Genomic DNA, 20,884 nt, shown 5'->3' with positions numbered 1-20,884 from the left:
TACATCTAGTCAGCAGAGGGTTTTCAATCCTCACTTACATTCCTTCAATGTAGTATAGTGATTCAGCCCATCTGAAGTTGAACAAGAGATCTTTAATTATGTTTTTCAGCAATACAAAGCACAACAGTTTGCATCAAATTTTAAGATTCAAAAAATAACCTTAAAAGGACAACTACTTACTTTTTTTCACATTCTGCACAAGACTTTGGTAAATAGGCTTTTCCTTATTAATAGGTTCAGGGTTGTTTATTTTAACAAGAAATTCAAAAACATCAAACACAGATACAACATTCATTTTAAAAATGCAAGATTTTTTTTTCTCAAAGCCAATAAGTATATTGTACTTCATTTGCCTAGATATCATAAGCTGAAGAAAAACTACAGCAATTTAAGACACAAGAAGCTGTACATCAAAGAGAGATTATTACTGTAGTCCAAATGTTTCAAAGCTAGTTTCCAGATGTAACTTAGTTTTTAAATTTAACTAGGAGTACAGCTCAAATGAGAAGTCCTGCTACACAAGTGTGGGTGGAAGCATCTATAAATACTCAGAACAGCACATGTTAAAAAGTATCTACTATGCTCTCCAGCAATAGTTTAGAAATTAGGTAACAAGCTTGTTTGCATGTTTGTTGTGACTTTCTCATATTATAGAGATTGTATCACTAACCTTCATTTTACAGCTGGTGTAAGAGCATGCCTTTGCAAATGGAAATTAAAATAATAGCTCCTGCTAAAAACCTAGGACCAGATTAAAAGCAAACTTTCTCCACATGGATGTTGACTTCAAATTATGAATTACTGACAGAGTTATCAGGGAGCAGATATGAACATACTGACACCTGCAAACATTGCTTGGCATTTACACAGGATCCAATTAAGTTATTTTTAACTAGAGAAGTAAATGTAATATTTAGTAAAATACACACCACTGCCCTCACCTGTTTTGTTCTAAAGCCAGAACACTCTTCATTTAGCAAGCAATAATGCATAGGTGTGGTATTCTAGTAGGGGCTGCCTCTGATTACATTCCCATAGTGCAAACCCACTTGTTCAGCACATGGGTGCAGCAGCACCATGAGAAGTCCCAGTCAAGCTCAGCCCAGAGAGACACCTGTGTATCCCAGCAGAACATCACACCAGCCCCACTCAGCAGCTTTGACACCCAAGCCAGCTCGACTGCTCTGGGCAGCCCAGCCCTGAAACATGCACACAAACCCAAGGGTCACAGGCTCCTGAGTGCTCAGCTCCTTGGCACCACTGCAATGTAAACATTTAAACAATGCAGCCTGGGGTATAGCATTTCTCACTACAGCAGCAGCACAGCACACCTACAGAAAGTGTTACTTCACCAAGAATACTTCATTGCATTTGCTTCACTGCCACTGCAGACTTACAGAATGAAGAATTTCAAAATTAGAACTTAATGCAAATATTTGGGGTTTGGCTTACTTGAAAATTCTAGTAGCATTTCAGGCGACTATATATTGGCACAAATTTAAAGAGATTAGTGACCGGTTTTGATCAAATCTTTCAAGAATATTTAAATTATATTTAAGCACATAAATGCAAACAATTTCTAAAATAAACAAGGAATGTCAACAGCTCAATATCAAGTTTTTTGATAATCCAGACTCTGTACTGAGATACCCAAGAGTAGATTTCTCAAAGAAGAAAGGAGCCCTTTATGTATAATGGCAGGAGAAAAATGTAAGAAAAAAATGTTTTGTTTCAACCCTTTTGGCATAGCAGACACATGGGTGAAAGCTTTTTGACATCATTACCAGACCATTCAGTTAGAATGGGTCTATGATGTTACCCAAATTACTTAAAATTAAAACCTGGGGCTTGTGAAAAGCTTGTTTTCTCCAAGTCACTCTACAAATGAAAAATTATCATTGGGAAGTTTCCCCAGTGAAGCCCTTACCAATTTCAACACTATTTTCACATAACATGTTGAAGACCCTTCCACAATCAGATTATCAGATTCACTTTTTTATTTTAGCTTCCTATTACTCAATGTCCCCTCCATTAGTGTTGCCATCACTGAAACACTTTTACTGCTTGAACAAATATTCATCACGCCCCTTGGTTACGCCTTCATGTACCTGCAGTTATCTCCACTTCCACAGCACAAAGCACAGATAATTAGTTTAATTAATCTTCATGGCTTTTTTCTAAAATTTAGTAGCTTTTCTTCCTGTTCTCTGAACTAGTTTGAAATTGATGTCTGAGAGATCAAACATCTGCTTACCATGTTGTAAGTACTGTCTCAAATTTAAAACTTAAAGTATTTCAGGTACTATATAGAAAAACATTATTCTGAATTGTAAGCTACAGATTACTACCAGGATTTCAATGGATTCTCCATTCACACAGGTTAATGAAATGAGCAGGCAAAGAGAATATGAAGTTTTCAAGTAAAAGTAGTTGACAATTGAGGTTTTCTGCTAATGTAAGGCTCTTTTTATATATATTTAAACATATATATATATTTTTAATATACATACACATAAGCACATGTATAGTGCACTGCTGCAAACAAATCAAAAGAAAGATTCACTATTGAAGAAAGATTTATTTTAACGGAAAAACCTTGAAGAGAATCCTTGGATATTGAAATAAAGTTTCTACCTGAAAAGTAGTGAAGAAAAATGGAAGAGGGAACCTGGAAACTGGACTATAGGGAAGATTTTCTAGGATCTATGAGTGGTTCTTTTTCTGGTTGCAGTACAGGCTATCTTGGGATGTGGAATGCTTTCTGCCAAGAAAAAACATCCTTAGAGAGAGAAAAGCATACAGAGCCTAAGTGCTATGACTGGAAAAAAACCCTTCTGGTATTATCATAAGCCACATTTCTTTAGCTGAAGATGTCAACACACCTTTGTAACACCTCATGATGGATCTAGTCTGCCAGTCTAATTTGCTACTGCTTCTCTTGTGCTGCCAAAGAAAAAAAATCAACTGCTTGCTTTTTTGAAAAAAAAAAAAAATATTATGCACATCACAGTTCAGGTGTTAAATAGCAAATGGAATGAAATAAGTGATTATCTGGGCTGCAGTGGTACAGGTAAAGAGTACAGAGGGCCTAAGCAACTGCAACACTTACAGAATGATTTAAATAAAATCTGGATTTTATACCGAGAAACCTTTAGAAGCAAAATACATTTTTCAAAGTAGGTAAGAGATTCCATAAACATAAGTACTACCTTGAGTAATTATTGTTAATTAACTAGCGATGAGGCACTATTTCCAAATGTGACATTTAAAGCACATAATGTGATTGTGAATATTCACAAAGATAATTAAGTTCATCTGCTTCAAGTCCTTGATTTCAGCACATCTGAAAACACCTCTTAAACTATCATTAGACCTGTAATCAAGTATTTTGTTGCTCAGGAAAATTACATACCTTTGCTTACCTGCTAATATTGGGATATGTATTCAAATGCCAGTACGTGGCTTTTGATAAGAAACTCTCCTTCAGGCAAACACTAAGGGAAAAAACCCACTAACTCTGATTGTTTTCTCAGAAGGGACCATTACAATTTAATTCCTCACACCATCAGATGGAAACAAAAGCAAAAGTTTCTGAGTTTCCCTAACAGAACTCAAGATCATAAGACTGACATGAGCCATACTTGACTGAAAATATTCATCATCAAGTCAAAGGTATCCCCAATGCACATATTGAGGACACTATTCATGTTAGGTTGCATACTTTCTTCCATCTTCCTTATAACTAGGTCCATTTCTCTAAAAAAGAAAAAAAAAAATAAAAAGCAACCAAATTCAGGGATGAAACACAATGTATAAGGTAAAAATGTGAAAATCAGAAAATGCACTGACTTCATTCTGTTGGAAAAAAAGTTTTAATCATTACTGTCTTCAGGGGCAGAAGGAGACTTTGATCATTAACTCTGATCTTGGTCTTGATCAAGACCTTCTTGGAGAAATAAACTCTGAAAACAGGAAAAAAAAAATGACCCCAAGAACAGAATGTCGGAAGAGTCATGACTTGGTGTTTTGTCCTTTGTTATTTTAAGATTAAAGACAGCTTCTTTCCACTAAAAAAGAGATTAATGAATAATGTGCTCCAAGATGGAGAAGAAACATTTAGACAGCGTTCTAAAGTACAAAAGGTTAAATTTACTCTATTGCTCTCCAATTATTTGACATAGAGGATTTTTAATCAGTCAAAACAAGAGTGTGGATAATTATATCCTATAAGGGTGTCCTACTGGTCTGTATCTCTCAGCCCAGTATGAATAGCAGTTTTATTCTATACCAGAAAACTCTTCCTGATCAAACTTTTATCAAGGATTATGTTTGAAGAGAAAAATAAGGCAAAATCTTCTTGAAAAAAGAAAAATGAAATGTTCTTAAGGTGCATAGTGCCAAGAAACTCCTGACCTTGTCTAAAAGCCAGTTCCTGCTGCTGCCTGGCTGCATTAAGTGCAGATTTACTGTTCTACTTCAAAGCCCATCGTAAGCACCGGCAATGCCAGCTGCCAGGAGAACAGAGGGGATGAGACACTCTGTGCCACAGGTCATTAACCCCAGTCAGCACCCTGCTCATACCAGCAGCCAGCTGGACTTCACTTTCCTGGAGGAAAGTGAATATCATCCTCCAGGAAAGTTGGTCCATTCCTCAGCAATAGAGAACACCTGACCCCAAACACAGCATGTATCTCATGCAACCAATCCAAGGCTTGTTAAGAACCTCCTCATGAGATCTACATTTTACCCACCTTCCCCAATATCTGTTTCCTTAGATTATAAATAGACTGAGAAAACAAGAAGAAAAAAAATGTTCTGCAGTCTCTAGAGATTAACAACTGAGAATTACGACCATGTTGCTGCACTCCTACTAAAGACACGAGTTCAGATAAAAGTGATCTTCAACCAAACTAATCAATAAAATCATAACTGTAGTTCTCTTCCAAGTGCTCAAAGTATGTTTCAGAGAAAATCAATCTACTCTGGATTATTCAAAAGAAGAAATACAGGAGAATACTAAAACTTCCTTTCCCTTTCCTTATTCTGTGCAAGAACACCAAAATGCTGTTGAAACACTTTCTTACAATTATTTAGCAGCAACCTTTGGCAAGGTTCATGAGGAATTATTCTGTTCCCAGATAAAGCGGTCAGCAAAATAAAACAGGCTGTGGGAGGTTACACCACACTAATTACTACTACACTACCATTACTACCACCAAGCATAACAGGTAAACCCTAAGGCAAGCCAGGTTGCCAAACTGGCATTACTTGAAGGCCAACTGCTCCAGTGCACATCCTCAAAGCTACTGACATTTTAAAACCCCCAGAGCAGTGGGTTACTGCTTTTTGTAACAAAACAACCAAGGAATAGAAGGAATAAATAAAAAGTAAAATTATGTCACTAGTATTTTCTCCTATTTTACTTGTAAGTATGACAAGATAATGTCTTCAGGCATTTTAGGGGTATAAATATCTATGTTTCTGATGCTCATCATTGAATTTACAGTAAATTAAGAGGAAAGCAACAGCTTAAAACATGTTTTTCAATTGAATTCATCTGCTTTACAGAGATAGCATGATGGTATTAGATCATATACACCATAATACATAGATTATTGTATGCTGTTTTCTCAAACCATTTTAAAATCCAAATTAAGTATCCTCTGAATTATTGCAGAGATTTGTACTAAAGCAGCCTAGAAATTAACACCCTATGTATTAGGCAGTCCAAATGAAATATCAGAAACTCTCAGCCAAAACATCAAATAAGTCTCAAGAACAGTTGAGCAAAGTCAGACCAAACAGCAAGATTCACACCAACAGAGACTTCTTTTGATGTTTTAGTCATCTGTACTGATCAATCTTTCTTAGCTAATTCCCTATTTACAAGAGAGATGGGCTTACACAAATGCTCAATCACATGACAAGCTGACAAAAAAGAAAGAAAAGAGAGAAAATCGGAAAACTAAAAGAGAACCACTATTTTTTATCCTGAAGACAGGCAACCTTTACATTATATGCAATGCTCACAGAAAAAAACCAATTTGTAAATAAGCATATATATCCAGTAAAGGGTATTGAAAATCATCAGTTATTGAGGACTCTCCTTCTCAAAAGCAGTTTCTGCCATGCCATCAATTGTCATCTTTTAACACAGTGTGTTCTTTATTGTGCAGAAAGATTCTGGGCAGCTACGCCTGGAGCTTATCACAAGTTTTCCATAAACCATTGCCTCTGAGGAATATGCTCATATAGATCACATTCTCAGCCAGCTAGAAGTTACCAGCGTGACTAGGTTTTCCTGTAGCTACAAAATAGCAATTGTACATTCATGCTGGGCAGACAGTGCAAGAGAGCAACTTCCCACACACAGCAAAAAAGTGAAGAATTTCCATCTAGTTTGCAGTTAACCTTTAAGTGTTTTGTGACTAACCACTGCACTATGGCTAACCCTGTGGATCTTCCTCAAATGGCAAGTTCCTGGAAAACACAGAAGTGAAAAGAAGTTACAGTATCCTTATAAATCAGCTAGTGATTCAAGCTATTGTTTGTTCTAGAATATGAAAAATCAGAACTATTTTAGCATAAGACTAAGTATAGCAAAGATACTTAAATCCCCACCCCTGCTGTATACTACATATCCACAAAAATTTACTTCAGATACATTAGCTACATCGCACACAGCAGGAGGTGTATTTGGGATGACATGGTTCAAGCAGAGCAGTTTGACACACATATTCAAGTAATTCAGAGAAACATATATTTAATGACAGGTAGCTATTAAGAATTAATAAAGAATTTTAAACCACTAAATTCCTACTGCTGCCCCTATGTGGAAGAACATGGCATAAATTTGGCAGCTTCTCATCAACTTCAGAATGCAGTGTAGTGCATGTAGTAGTGTGTTAAGAATAACACCTGTGCTCACAACACCTAGAAGTACAAACCCAGTAATGGTTCCTAGCAGACAGTATTCACAGAAAACACTTCAGCAATCAAGATCTTACCAGCAGGCAAAGGAGAAGAACTTCAAATGCATTGCAGCTCTCCAGGAGATAATTAGCTAAATTACTATAGCCACTTATTAAATAATCTGGTTTCCCCTTCATCTCTATGAATCATATTCATTAGCATCAATCACTTCTTCAAGTCACAAACATTTATGCTCTATTAAAAGCAGGGATTCCTTATAAGTGCTAGACACCTTAATTTCAGACTTAGAGCACTTTGGAGGCAAATTGCCTTAAGTATCCTCAGTTCCTACAGGTAAGGAAGGACTGGCTACTTTGACAAGCATATCCCACAGACACTTGCATCCCACAGACTGGGAACATCCACTACTGGTGTAAGAAGTGCTGCTCTATTCAGAACACAAGTCTTAGCAACTGCACTCCCAAGTTCTGAAATACTGTGTGTCTACTCCTGCTGATCTGGGACTTATTTCTGAAAACAAGAAGGGAAAAACCACCATAGACAAACTCCTTTTAGTTTTATGGTTTTTTTCTTAAGCTTCAGTTATACAGTAGCTATCAAAATTCAAACCATAGCTGTTTGTACTGTACCTCAATACTATCATACCTTTTTAATATAAAACTGCCAATCAGCTAAGGCTACTCATATGCTCTACAGCTTTATATTGATTTATGTACATATATAAAACCAGATACCATAAGACACCATCTTCTTCACAGAGTCAATAAAACAAAGTGCAAACAAAACAAACAGAAAGGAATGATTAAACCTGTTCCATTCTTGCATGCTATCCACTGGGAGCACCTGGCACAGCAGGGACAACAGCTATGGACAAGTTCTGGTGACCCAACCATCAATGAGTGGCAGCTGTTCATCAGCACAACAGAGCTGGACACTTTCAGCTGTGCACCCACTGTCAATGAATTTGTGCAAAGGCACACAGCAACACATCACTGCAGCAGGTCTAAAAATAATAGTAGAGAGTTGTACTTAGGGACTAATTTCTGCTTGGAAGAAATTACCTGAGTCAAATTTACAGGCAAATTCTGTCCATCCCCAATGATAACCAGGTGATTTTCTTGTTTTAAAAAGTAACTTTTGCAGTCCACCCTGATTTGGAGTACTATCTGAGAGGCTGTACACAGTGATTTAGAACAGCTATCTGAAAACCTGAGCTTTAATGAATCTTGCATTTATCAGTCAGCCTGGGCTAGTTACATTTTCCTTGCAACTTCATTCTTTCAACTAAAAATAAACCATTTATTATTCCCAAGGCTATTGACAATGTTAATAAGTGGGGGGGGGGGGGGGGGGGGGGGGGGGGGGGGGGGAAATAAAACACAAACAAGAACAAAGAGAAAAACCCAATAAATTAAAACAAAATATTAAAGATCCTCTTCTTTGGAAAATATAAATGCAGTACTAAACCCACTGATGTCAGTGACATAACCCAGTATTAAACATGAAAACTAGTTATTTAATTATGGAAATAAACTATTAATTATGTCAAGCAGCTACGTGTCTTACTAGCAATGAGGACATTTTAACTAGCACCATTTCAGTACCAGCGAGCAGAATAAGATTGAACTACCTAATTAATTTTAATTTCTTCTGCATTGTTAACATAGTGCTAGCTTTAACATGCTTATATGACTGTGTCAGCCCTAACCACCTGCACCCCTAACTCACATCCTTTCCATAGAAACCCAGCTGTGTCCCTCCCTCAGCAGATAAAAATACAAAATTCCATGCACTAGTTCACAATGTTCAGGATGAGAAAAATTCTTTTAAAGAAGGAATTATAATTTGGAAAGAGGCAAGGAGACTAGAGAAAAGGACAGATTCCTAATTCTGACTTCAGGAAGCAAAGGTGTTACACAGCTGGCACAACACACAAGCACATGCAGCCTTCACTATCACGCCCAGTATTCCTAATCCAACCAACCAAAACATCTGAGAAAGGCAGAAGTTTTTATAACATTTTCAGGTATGCCCTAGAAGAAAAACAGCAGTTTTATTATTATAAAATAAAACCTCCACAAGCACAGTGAAGGTAAAGATCAGCTGTAACAATCTAACCAGCCCGTCACCCAGCACGGATGAGCTGGAAGACAAACCCAACACGATTCCACACCAGCTGCAAAATGCTTCTTCTTTGAAGAGAGATGATTACTGCAATGAAACATGATATGTATGATAAAGGACAGTAAGTCATTAGTTCCATAGTAATGCAGCAACTTCTTTGAAGAACAAGGGGTTTTCTAATGTTTCTTTCTCCTATAATTTAAAGGGAATTTATAACTAACAATTGTTTTCATAGAATAAATACATAGCAAAGGCATCAATTAAGTTACGAGGCTTCATTCAAAGATCAGGTTTCAGCAATCCTTGGTACATTCACTGGTATTATGACCTTAAAGATGCAGCTATATGATGCATACTAAAAATAAAATCCACTTTAAAAAAAGCAAGGACGTGAACATACCGAAAAGAATAGAAACTTCAGGAAAACTCTTTCCAGCCCTGATGCCAGATCAATCCTACACAAGTAATCTCTCTATAGAACCTGAAAAAGTAGAGCAAAATTTCTCAAAAAGTTGTTTCCTTGACAACATTGACAAACCATGAAGGGTAAGGAATCAAAGTCATAAGATGCCTTGTGGCTTTGTTAGCAGATTTTTTTAAATATATAGCAGTATGGGAGATGCTGCTATAAAGCCAGATTTCTAGAAAAGAAGCAAAGTTAGATTGGTGTGATTTATATTTTCAAACAGCAAAAATATTCTGAATTTCTTAACCGTTACAAAAAAATTGAGATACTCCCATAATATATTACAGTCACTTAAAAGTACTCTAGCTCACTTTTTTTCCCACATATCAAAATCTTGACTTTTTCACCAGCAATCTTACTGACACACCCAGAATGGGGATAACACCATCATATATCTCTCCCATCTCAGCTGACATTCTGCCACTAGACTGCACAGCAGCTGCCCACACAGATCCTGTAACTGGAGAGTTTACCTTACCACATTACCAGTTCAGCTTCTTTAGAGGCACTGCTCCACTGACATCTCTAGCCCTGACCCTCTTCACTAGCAGGCTGGCTGTGCTGGAAAAAGCACAAGGTTGCTTTATCCTCTGCTACTTCAGAGACACAGGAAATACCTGGAAGAGCTCCCAGAAGAAAGGAAGTGCAGAGCTCACCCATTTGGGACAGATGGATTGCGAAGAAAAAAGTCAGATAAACACTTTCAATTCCTCATACTTCTGCAAATAATGATACAAGTAACCCAAACTCTATTTAGGTAGCATAAGAGAATAGAATCCTTTCTTCCCCAACACTGTTAAGGATATTTAGTTCTCCATGCTTTTGGATTTCCACAGGAAAAAAGGTTTGTGAAATAATACTGTCACAACAACTGTGTTATCCTGTGCATCTCATCTGTGGCCACTTTGCACCTTTTGATCAGTGTCAACCAAATTTCACAGAAGACCTCAGTATTTTTCCCTCAAGGCTTAATCATACTAAGCACCTGAATAAGAGAAAAACACTGACGAGGATTTGTAGTCAGACTCAAAATACAGACAGGCTTCAGTAACTTCCATGTTCTTGGGAGAACTTTTCTTTTCAAAGATTTTCTTTAAATAGTTCCAAATTTATTTTTGTGGGGGCAGGGGGGAGCACAGGCATACTAGCTATACTCTGAACTATCCATCCCATTCTTCTCCCCCACAGCCACATCCTCTAACACAGCCATAAAGCTTCACAAGAACACTTGGGGTTATCACTTTTGCATTCTTTAAGGAGATCCTAAGTCAGGAGTCATTTCCAAGTGGAAAGAAACCTCATGACATCACAAAGCTAAAAACCTCACCCAGAAGCTGAGAGGCTCACTGTATCTCTGCCCTCCCCCTTTTCTTCAAATGTCAGTCTTCATATAAGTGTTAAAATAAATTCTAATCCAAAGCAGTACTGAATTTAGTTCTTGTTAGTGCAGAAGGAAAGAAACAATGTCTTATCAAACCCTACAGAGATGAGGATGGTGCTATTTATACTCAAAGAAACATACTCCTCTGAAAAAATCCTTTGAGGCTTAAGAGTGTGTCAAACACTTAGAACATAATAAAAACTACACAAGTCATCTCCAGCTGTGGATTCCGAAAAAGTGAACAAAGGCTTTACAAGGATTTCTGTTTCCTTGACAACAGCATCACTGGAAACAAGAAAATAATTAAAAAAATATATCTCTCTAACAGCAATCTCTACACATTATCAAGGTACTAAAATACCAAATGTGAAACAACTCTTACCCACACAAACCTTTGGGATGAAGAGACCAAAATTCACCACTTTCATGAACTGTTCTTTGCTGATACGTGTCACCAGGTTTTGCAGAACAATTGTGAGAGCTATCTATTACATCATGACCTGGATTATCACCTACCCATGGCCCAGCCAGAAGCTTTCACTGATGGTCAAGTACATTCCTTCCTGCATGACATTCCTTTCCTTACAAAAATAAGCATTTTGGAGAATATTTCTCATTGAGGAGTATGAAATAATTTTAGTAGAAGAAGATCAAGGCATACAAAAAAGGCTGGTACTACTATGCATGTACCTATCACATAAGTGTACTGCCATCTTCATAATTCATAATCTTAAAATCACTGGAAAAAAATATGCACAGTTCTAAATGGACAAGGGAAGAAGGCCAGAACCTTCATAAAGAAAAGTCTGTTTCAGTCTTTCAGAACAGCCAATTTAGTAGCCTCTTCAACAAGAAAACAATGGGTTTTTTTTCCCACAGCTAGGTAAGCAGCACACAATATCCAGAATATGAGCATTTCCTTGCCACTTCCAAGATAATGGGGAGAACTGCTTGTTATTTTTAATATACATTATTTAAAATGTATCAACAGAAATCTTCAAAACATTTCAAATAAAGAACATATGTATCAAATAGGATGACTTCCCAATCTGTCATCTTATCATCACCTACAGTTAAAGAATGTTGCCACAACTTGATTTTAAAAATCAATCAAAGAGTTGCCCTACTTGAGGTACTAGCAGCATGATAGCTAATTCTGCTTAGTGAACAGTTTGAATCCAGCCTAGCTGTGACAGGGCTACAGCCATCTGACAGCTATGAGTGTACAGGAAATATGCTGGCAGCTTAAATTTATTCCTTAATGAATAGACAGGCCTGTGACAGAACAAGAAACACTGCCTATTCTGAGTGAATTGTGTACTGAATGGTTGAAAACAGAAATATTAGATTTTTTTACTCTGAGGCAGGATAGTGGCCAGTAGCTAGGAAAATTGTGTTGCCACTATCTGTGCATACAGTTTATGGATTGAGGCTATCATTTTCTATCACTCAGTCCAATACAACAGGATCAAGAATAACAAAATTCCTGGAATATACTACTGTTCTATCTTTCTCCAAACAGACACAAAACCACAAAATAATAAAATATTTTGGAAGTATGATCGAAATTTGTATTTCTTGTGGCATTTGACACACTCCAGGAACCAAAATCCATACATTAAATTTAATGAGTATAAGTAACATACCACTCTAAATCTAATGATCACAAAAGAGTCTCAGAAGACTGGAGCAGTATCTGGAAGAAATCTCTTGAGGTAGCAAGTTACAAAGATGAACTACTTAGGAGCTCAGAAATCCTAACTTGAAAATAAGCACAGACCAGAAAAGGATGTAAGGGCATCACACACCTTTGACTTCTTCTTCTTTACACATCTACTTAGAGACTGACCCCTGGGCTAGACAGAGCCCTGATCTGAACCAGTATGGTTGTTATGTTCTTAACCATGGGGAGTCATCAATGCCCCTGTTCAAGAGGCTGATGTTATTAAACTCATCCTAAAAACTTTATACTTTACTTGTATAGATAGAGCTGTGACTAAATTACCATTCAACTAGGCCAGTAGGGAACAAAATAGGTAAGAAAAACTTGCAACAACATATTAGAACACAAAGTGCTATTAATATACTTTTTGCATACTTAAGAATTGCAGCATTTTCTTTCCTTGATCTTGTTTAACAACGGAGAGTGAAAGTGCTGAAAATTAAGAAATCCTCTGCAACAAACATAATACCTGCTGTGATGCTTTAAATAAAATATGAGAAACACAAAATTAACATCTAACAGATGATTATATAAAGATGTTACCTTGAGTTAATTTGAAGGCAATAATAGAATAAAGGCATAGGATGCTGAAGTTATGAACAATTGTTAAAAAGCTAAGTCCAGTACCAGTAACTACTGAAAATGTTAACATCTGTGTAGCTCTGTGTAATGACAAGATCTTCCAAATAAAAGACACTGACAGTGTGAATGCAGCATTGTGGTTTCTGCAACAGATAAATGTCTTTCAAGACACAACTTTTTTATGTTCTCTGCTACCAGAGGCAAAAAGCTGTATTCAGTGGTAAACTGTGATTCTGGATTCTGTATTTGGGGTTCTAAATCAGAAATACCTAAACAAGGCCTGATGTTCAGAAAGCATTCAATATCCACACTATGGGAACCAGGCATCTTTAACAGCAATGATAACTCTCAACATTTATGCCAAAAAAAAAACAAAAACAGTAGATGAGATATTAAATCATGAACACTATTTTGGTGTTTAAGCAGGAAAACCAAAAATGGCAGTAGATGCCTAAAATTCATTTACAGCAGCTATTCAAACAGAAGGTAGAGAAGTGTTATTCAAAGAAAACAAATTTAATCAGTTCAGACAACAATGTTTCACAGTCCTTAAAATACTTACCTAAACTAAAAACATACATCACTCACAACACTGCTAGAGCGTAACTGTGAAGAGCAGCACTGCCACAGTAAGAGCTCCCCATTCCCTTCAAATTTAAAATTTAGCATTAAATATTCTTGTATTAATGCTCCAGATTTGAAGAACTGTAGGTAATTTGCAATGCCTATCACTTCCCAGATGGAGTTCTGACTTATTTTCAGGGGTTTTCTTATACATTTAGCAACACATGCATAAACTTGTAACTTTGGTCTTTCAACACACAACATAGAGGCAAATATTAAAGTCTTTAAGTCATTAGAGGCAGTTCAGTTCCCATCCCTTTCTAATATGCCGAAGTGCCCCATCTGCTGGTAGGAGCGTTACTCTAAAGAATTCCGTTCCTGAGCTGATAACTCATACTAACTTGAGGTGTTTTAAATGCAGCAATACAAAAGAAATCAGATAAAATACTTTTAAAGAAAACCATAAAATGCTCTAACACAGTTCATTCATTCCTAACTATGCAAGATACTTTTACTAAATGCTTCTGATGACCTTCCAGCTCTAGGCTATTCTTCAGACAACAGAAATTGAAAACATCAACTCATTTATTGTAAATACTTTAGTATGACTTTATGAATCAGACTTATGACTGATTCATAAAGATATGTCAAGGAGCACTTTTCAACCTGAGAGAACATAAATGGAAGACTGTTCTTTTCTCCTGATCTAAACAGGATACATACACATACTTAAAAAGTAAAAAATGCACATAATCAGTTCCACATACACATTTTAGATATGTATCTGTGTGACACAAATGACTTAGTTATCTTAATGGGATGGGAATGGGGAATAGATGGGATTAGATGCGAATAAAAAATTATGACCACTAAGGTAAGTAAACCAAGTGTTTCTTCTTTCTCCATGCCAAATTTAATTTAAAAAAAATAAAATAAAATCCTTTCACACAAGGTAAAATTATTAGCCCGTGATAAAAGAGGAAATTATTAAGCACATAAGAATAGATAAAATATACAAAAATGGCTAAATACTACACAAATTGAGTAAAACTATAGAGCTCTGGTTCAAGCACCACTTCAACTACCACAGTCATCTCAACTTAGAACACATATACAACCTGTGAAGTTTAAAAGGATGAGGAAAAAGAATAATTGACCCGCATTTCCAATCAGTTTTTTTATGCCTATACCGGGAAATGGCCAACTTCAGGAAACAGTAGACAGCCAAAATCAATTCCCAGAAGGTAGAGCACTGCTGTGACAGTCAGCAGGGATTTCCGTGCCCGTGATCCCAGGAAGGGAGGGGATTTGGGAGCCAAGAGCAGGTGAATCCTCGGTGCCACCGCGCCCTCTGCTGCCCAGCCCTGCCCGTGTCCCGGCGCCGCCGCCGCGAGCTTCCCCTGCAAAGAGCACCAAGGAGCATCCATCGCTGGCTGCGCCTCTACGAGCTGCCTTCCAGAACTTACAGCGTGCTTTCAGACACTTCCTAAGAGTTACGTTATGCCTTTATTCACTTTTTACACCCGCATGCTCTGAAGTGTTGCCAACACCAGTATACTTCGTTTCTATTGAATTTTGAAGGTTTGGAAGCCCTAAAAAACTCTGATTTCTTCAAAAACTGGCTTTACTGTCAATGACTGCTTCCACGCAGGCATGGAAACACTGATTCAGAAAAACAGTTTTCCTTTATGCTCAGAGGACAAACCAAACTGGCCATTATTTCAACTTTTTAATAATTTTATATTGCAGGAACAACTTAAATTTTACATTTGTATACCAAATTCAGCACTTCACCTATTAGTAAAATGAAGCTCTGGAATAGTCAACAAACATTAAGCAGATGATGTAACAATTTAAGACAAAAGGTCAAATTCAGACATCTGGACATCAGTATTACATTAACCTAAACTTACATTACTAACAGAATAATAAACATTGCTGCTTAACATAAACATCCATCAGCACTTTTTGCATATCTTAGCCTTTTCCCTCTAAGTCTGTCCTTCAAGCAATAGCCAAGATATAAAAAATGTACTAAAGACAACTTGCAAGGAGAAACATTGGTGTTTTTTCCTCCATTTAATGTTTAATAAAAAAGGTTTAAAAATCCTGGGGAAGAAGATGGAGGAACTATGTTGGTGTGCTGGTACAAGGGATGTTCTTGTCCCTATTTAGAAAGGTTTACTAAAGTATTAAATTTTAGAAGCATGAAAATAATTGTGCCTGCCATGGTAAATACACATTAGATGCAATAAACCATGTCTTCCAGGAAAGGACACTTTTTTCTGTGCACTCTTATCAAAGCTATGTTCCTGTGCAAGGCCACTTCATTACTTGAACCCAGAGGCACGATCAGCCCTATATCTGGGAAAGCATACACATAAAATATCTTTATTACCCATTTTAAAAACAAAAGCTCATTGAATTGACTAAATTACCAAAGAACTGAAGACAAATTCATTAAAGCTAGGAGGAAAATTCACTCTGAGTACTGAGCAATTGACTCTTGAAACAAATTACAGTGGGAAGACCCCTTAGATCGTGACAAGACGCCATTCTGAGATGCAAAATCAATCTGACCTGACCCACCTCCTCCAGCAGATGTCACAGAGGCCTGTCAGAAAGGTAAAGTTCTTCAAAATATTATTCCAGTGTTGGCAGTTAGTTGCTTAATAACTCAGGGCAGAATCTATGTGCATACCATAGTGCTCATGGCCATTGTGATAAAACACTGATACAGATCATGAGAAATGACCTAACAGAAATCTAACTTCTTAAGGTCTAAAACACTGACATGACTAAAATAAAATAAAAAAAAAAAAACTAAAACCACCAAATTCCAAGCTAATGGAACTAACTGTGAGTATAGTGAAGGATTAGACTGCAAGTTCATAATAATCTTATAAAGCATCTCCTCAAATTCTGAGTACATTGGAACTGTTAAATACACACAAGCAAGGATGTTATTTCCAGAAGAGTATTGTTTAATACAATATTTTTAAGTCTGATGACTGAGCCACAAAGCATCTTTATTTACATTACCTTGACTGTTTTGTCCATAGAGGCTGAGAGAAGCATGTGACTTTGTTCCCGTACAGGACACCACTGGATTTCATTAACAGGGCCGCTGTGTTTAGACATGTAAAATATTAAGCTTTTAGGAACTTCAGTTACTTTATATTTAGATCCCAAATATGGCTTAATTAATTCAGAGATCTTTCTCAAAGTCTGCTCTCCTGATACACTTGACTTAACATCACAATCTGAGCTACCTCTCTGGTCAGCTTCTTCCTTTTCAGGCTTACTGGAATTTTCTTGACGCAATCGTTTAGGGATATATGGTCTAATTCCTGTTACGGTACTAGCGCTGTCTTGATGTGTTCTCTTCTGGGAAACGCCACTTCCAGAATTTGTTGAGGAGCTTGAAGCCTGTTCATAGTCTTTGTAAGCCACAGATAATGCAGCATGGCCAGAGTACACCCTCTGACAGTAGGGAGGTGCCAAGGCAGTGTTGTTATTCTCTGCATAATGCTCAGGGGGATCTTCACAAACCCTGCTCCTGCTAGATCTGCCAGTCCTCCCAGCAGGGTGCATTTCATATGTAGATTTTGTACTACCAGGTGCAAAGTGCTGAACACAACTCACAGAAGAACTCAGCTGGTTTGTCTGTCTGCCAGAAGCATCGGGGGCTTCAGTCTTTTCAGTTTCTGTCTCAGAGTCTGAATCTTCATAAGCAACCAAACTCATTATGGCTAGACACAGCAGACTCCAGAGATCTCAGTGCTGCAATCCTCCAAAAGTATGATCTAAAATAAAGAATTGATTATTCAGAGCACAATTAATTACAGAGTCTACAATTTGAGTAACTTAGGGATATAAATATGCCTTTTTTAACAAAAAAAAATTTCAAAACTCTTGTTTCTGTTTATTAATGGAATTCATTCCTCTATTATAACACAATGTACATTCTATTAAACAACACGATTTGCCTCCAAGCCCTTTGCATACATTTTTAATGCATTGCAGAGGTGTATTTGCATACCACAAAACAATGACAATGAGGATGAAAAAGAAAACAACCTTGCAATACAAATATAGCAAATTACTTTGCCTTGCTTCTAGCATTACTTCTACACATACAGAGAGAAGAAATTAATTATGTAGTGGTTTTGTATGTACATTTATAAGAATACAAATACTACAACCCTTTTGGAGTCAGTCTAACAATATCTATTTCTTAGCAGTACAGATAATTTGAAAGAAGTGTGTAGGAGTTCAACTGGAAGTTAAAATGCAAACCCATTTTTTGACCCTTTCAGCAGCCTTGCAGTAAGAGGAAATTCTCCAACTATATCCACAAAGCATGTTCCACACAGCCTTTAGTTTTACAGATCAGATATGCCAGAAGCTACATTGAATTCACTATTTGCATTTACTTACAGAAAAAAGAAAGCATAGATGCCTCAACTGTGGAGTAAGTTTTTTTCAACATGTTCAGGGGAAAGAAATCTCATGCCAAGACTGCATGTGTAACATGCAGAATAATTCAATAATCCCACCAAGATTTTTCCAACAATTTGTATTGAGTACATGGAGTATAGAGTTAACTACATTCAAACAACTGATGTGTCTGCAGTGTAATATGTCAACCTCTGCTGTTTTTAGGCAAAAAGGTATGGGTAAGATTGATTAAATGTGACATTTTATTATTGCTTTGTTTCCTTGCCAAGCTGTTAGCACTCATTATGCTGAAGAGATTTAACCCACAACACTTTCAGACAGACTGCTGAAATTCTTGGTTCAGGTCAGCAAAGAAACTGCCCTCAAAAGCATCTTGATGACAGCAGGGAATGCAGCATGAAAGTCAGTATCTTCATAAGCATTTGCAGAATTGACCCTACAAATGTAGGGACACCACAAATGTAGGTGATACAAATACTTCTGCAGGAGTAGGACTCTGGAACTTGTGAAGATTCTTTAACTTCAGAATTAGATCTATTTGAACTAAAAACAACTGTGTTTCACATAACCTACAGAAGTGTTACATGAGTCTATACTTTGTTATCAAATTTCTAAGCACAGATCCAGAAGATATTATCCAGATATTTACTAAGATACACACATTCATCATCACAGACCCTTCCAAAGATAAGTGATCCAGACATTTAACTGGAACAAGGTGACCAACATTTCAGCACATAAAAGCAACAAGATCTCCCTCTAGAGGACATTTTGTCATTATCTGAAGTTTAAGACAGCTATAAGTGACAGCAAAGAAGAGCAAGGAAAATATATTTTTTTAATAATACAGCTTCATTTATTACAGAAATATTTCATTTAAACAGTGTCAAGGGGGGAAAAAAAAAGTGCTTCATGAAAACTTAACTAACAAATCAATTCAAAGACAGTAAATTGAAGTTCCTAGCAGTAAATTGAAACATCTTATCAAATAAATAGGAGCTTTGAAGGGCTTCACTTCAGTAATTGTATCAAGTGGTTACTGTTTGTATTGCAGCACTAAACACATTCCCCAGCCAAATGCATCATGTCCAAAGAACAAATACAGTAAGAAGCTGACCTCTGGCTATAAGCTATAAACTAGGATACACAAGTAGATTGGGTTAGATTTACAAAGTTACTTTAGTTTGTTTTAACACAAAAAAAACTCCAAGCTGAGATTCAGAAGTGCGAGATAGTGCCTTGCAAACACAAGGTTAAAAACGTCTCCCATGAGATCCTGGAAAGAAACTGTCCCATTACATTTGGTCACCATAAATCTATCCCACCACACACATCAACCATAAATATCAGTGTTATTGTGAAAACAAAGCATCTCTCTCACCTAAAGACTTCCCATCAATTTTTGTTTTTAAAGAAACACCACCCAAAGACACTGTCCTAACTTAAGAAAAATGGGGGGTCGGGGGTGAACCACAATGTACCTAATTGGATACATCCTGGAACTAGGCTGTGAGTTTATTAGTGGTGTGATATGTAATGTATTGAGCTAAAAGCGAAGTTCACAGCACTTTGGTTTTCCTCGGCTTCCACAAGACGGATTTATCTGAACGCATTGAGGAAGAGTGTTCAGCTTGAGCGGCCCAGTGCCCGCGGATGGCAGCGGGGGTGTGAGAAGGAGCAGAGCTGGCTCACGGCGCAGCCCCGGCAGGCAGGCAGGAGGCACCGCCGCCTCCCCGGGGCTCTCCCTCGCTCCCAACACCCCACAGCCCCGGCGGGGAAAGAACAAGCACCGGGAGAGCATTCAGTGGAGGCCACAAAGATGATGTGGTATATGGGGCATCTCTCTTATGAGAGACTGCGGCAGACGTGTTTAGTCTGGAGAAGACTGAGGGGATCGGATCAATTTGTACAAATGTCTTAAAGGCATAGAGGGTGGTGCCAAGGCTCTTTTCGGCGGTGCCCAGCGACAGGACGAGGAGCAATAACCATAAACCAAAACACAAGAAGTTCCACCTCAACGCGAGGAAGCACTGTTTTTGATGGAGGGTGGCAGAGCTCCGGACAGGCTGATCAGTGAAGTCGTGGGGTTTCCCTGTCTGGAGACATTCAGAACCCAGGCGGATGCGATACTGTGTAACCTGCTCCGGGTGACCCTGCCTGGGCAGAGCCCTGGATAACCTCCAGAGCCCTGGATAACCTCCAGAGGACCCTTCCAGCCCTAACGATTCTGCAAACACCCGGCCCTCTCCAGTCCACTCTCTCCAGCCCCACCCGAGAAAGCTGGTCCCGGGAGATCCCCGCCATCCGAGGCCGGCTCCTCATCCTCTCCCACAGAGCCGTTGCCTCTCCCCAGGGCCCCGGGCGCCAAGACCACCCTCGGTGCCGGGACAACGGCGCCCGGCACGGTTCCGATTCCCGTTCCCGTTCCCGTTCCCATTCCCGCTCCCATCCCTGCGGTACCTGCGCTCCCGGCAGCGCGCCCGGAACTCACCTGCCGGCCGCCGCCGCGCCTTTGTGAAAACGCGCCGGGTGAAAACAAGGCACCCCACACAAACAGTTCCGCATGTCGTAGACCCCGCGCTGGGGCCGCGTGTCGGGGAGGGTCAGAGCGCGGCTCCTCGGGCCGGCAGAAGCTCCTCTTCAGCCGCTC

General features: G+C 38.2%; 1 protein-coding gene across 3 annotated transcripts in view; it reads right to left on the bottom strand.

Moving 5' to 3' along the window:
- WDR25 (WD repeat domain 25) overlaps positions 1-20,861 on the bottom strand; it is a 59,813-nt gene extending 38,952 nt beyond the window's left edge. Inside the window, exons 1-2 of one of the 3 annotated variants that reach the window (XM_015630016.3) lie at positions 20,726-20,861; positions 16,816-17,579 (exon numbers count right to left, since the gene is read on the bottom strand). In XM_015630016.3, coding sequence (XP_015485502.1) covers positions 16,816-17,520 — 705 coding nt within the window. In that variant the 5' untranslated portion in view covers positions 17,521-17,579; positions 20,726-20,861. The other 2 variants (XM_015630014.2, XM_015630015.2) reach the window with 2 other exon arrangements.
- Between the last annotated feature and the right edge of the window lie 23 nt (positions 20,862-20,884).

This window comes from Parus major, chromosome 5 (genome assembly GCF_001522545.3).
Source record: "Parus major isolate Abel chromosome 5, Parus_major1.1, whole genome shotgun sequence".
NCBI lineage: Eukaryota > Metazoa > Chordata > Aves > Passeriformes > Paridae > Parus > Parus major.
This window is presented reverse-complemented; position numbering and strand designations above follow the sequence as displayed.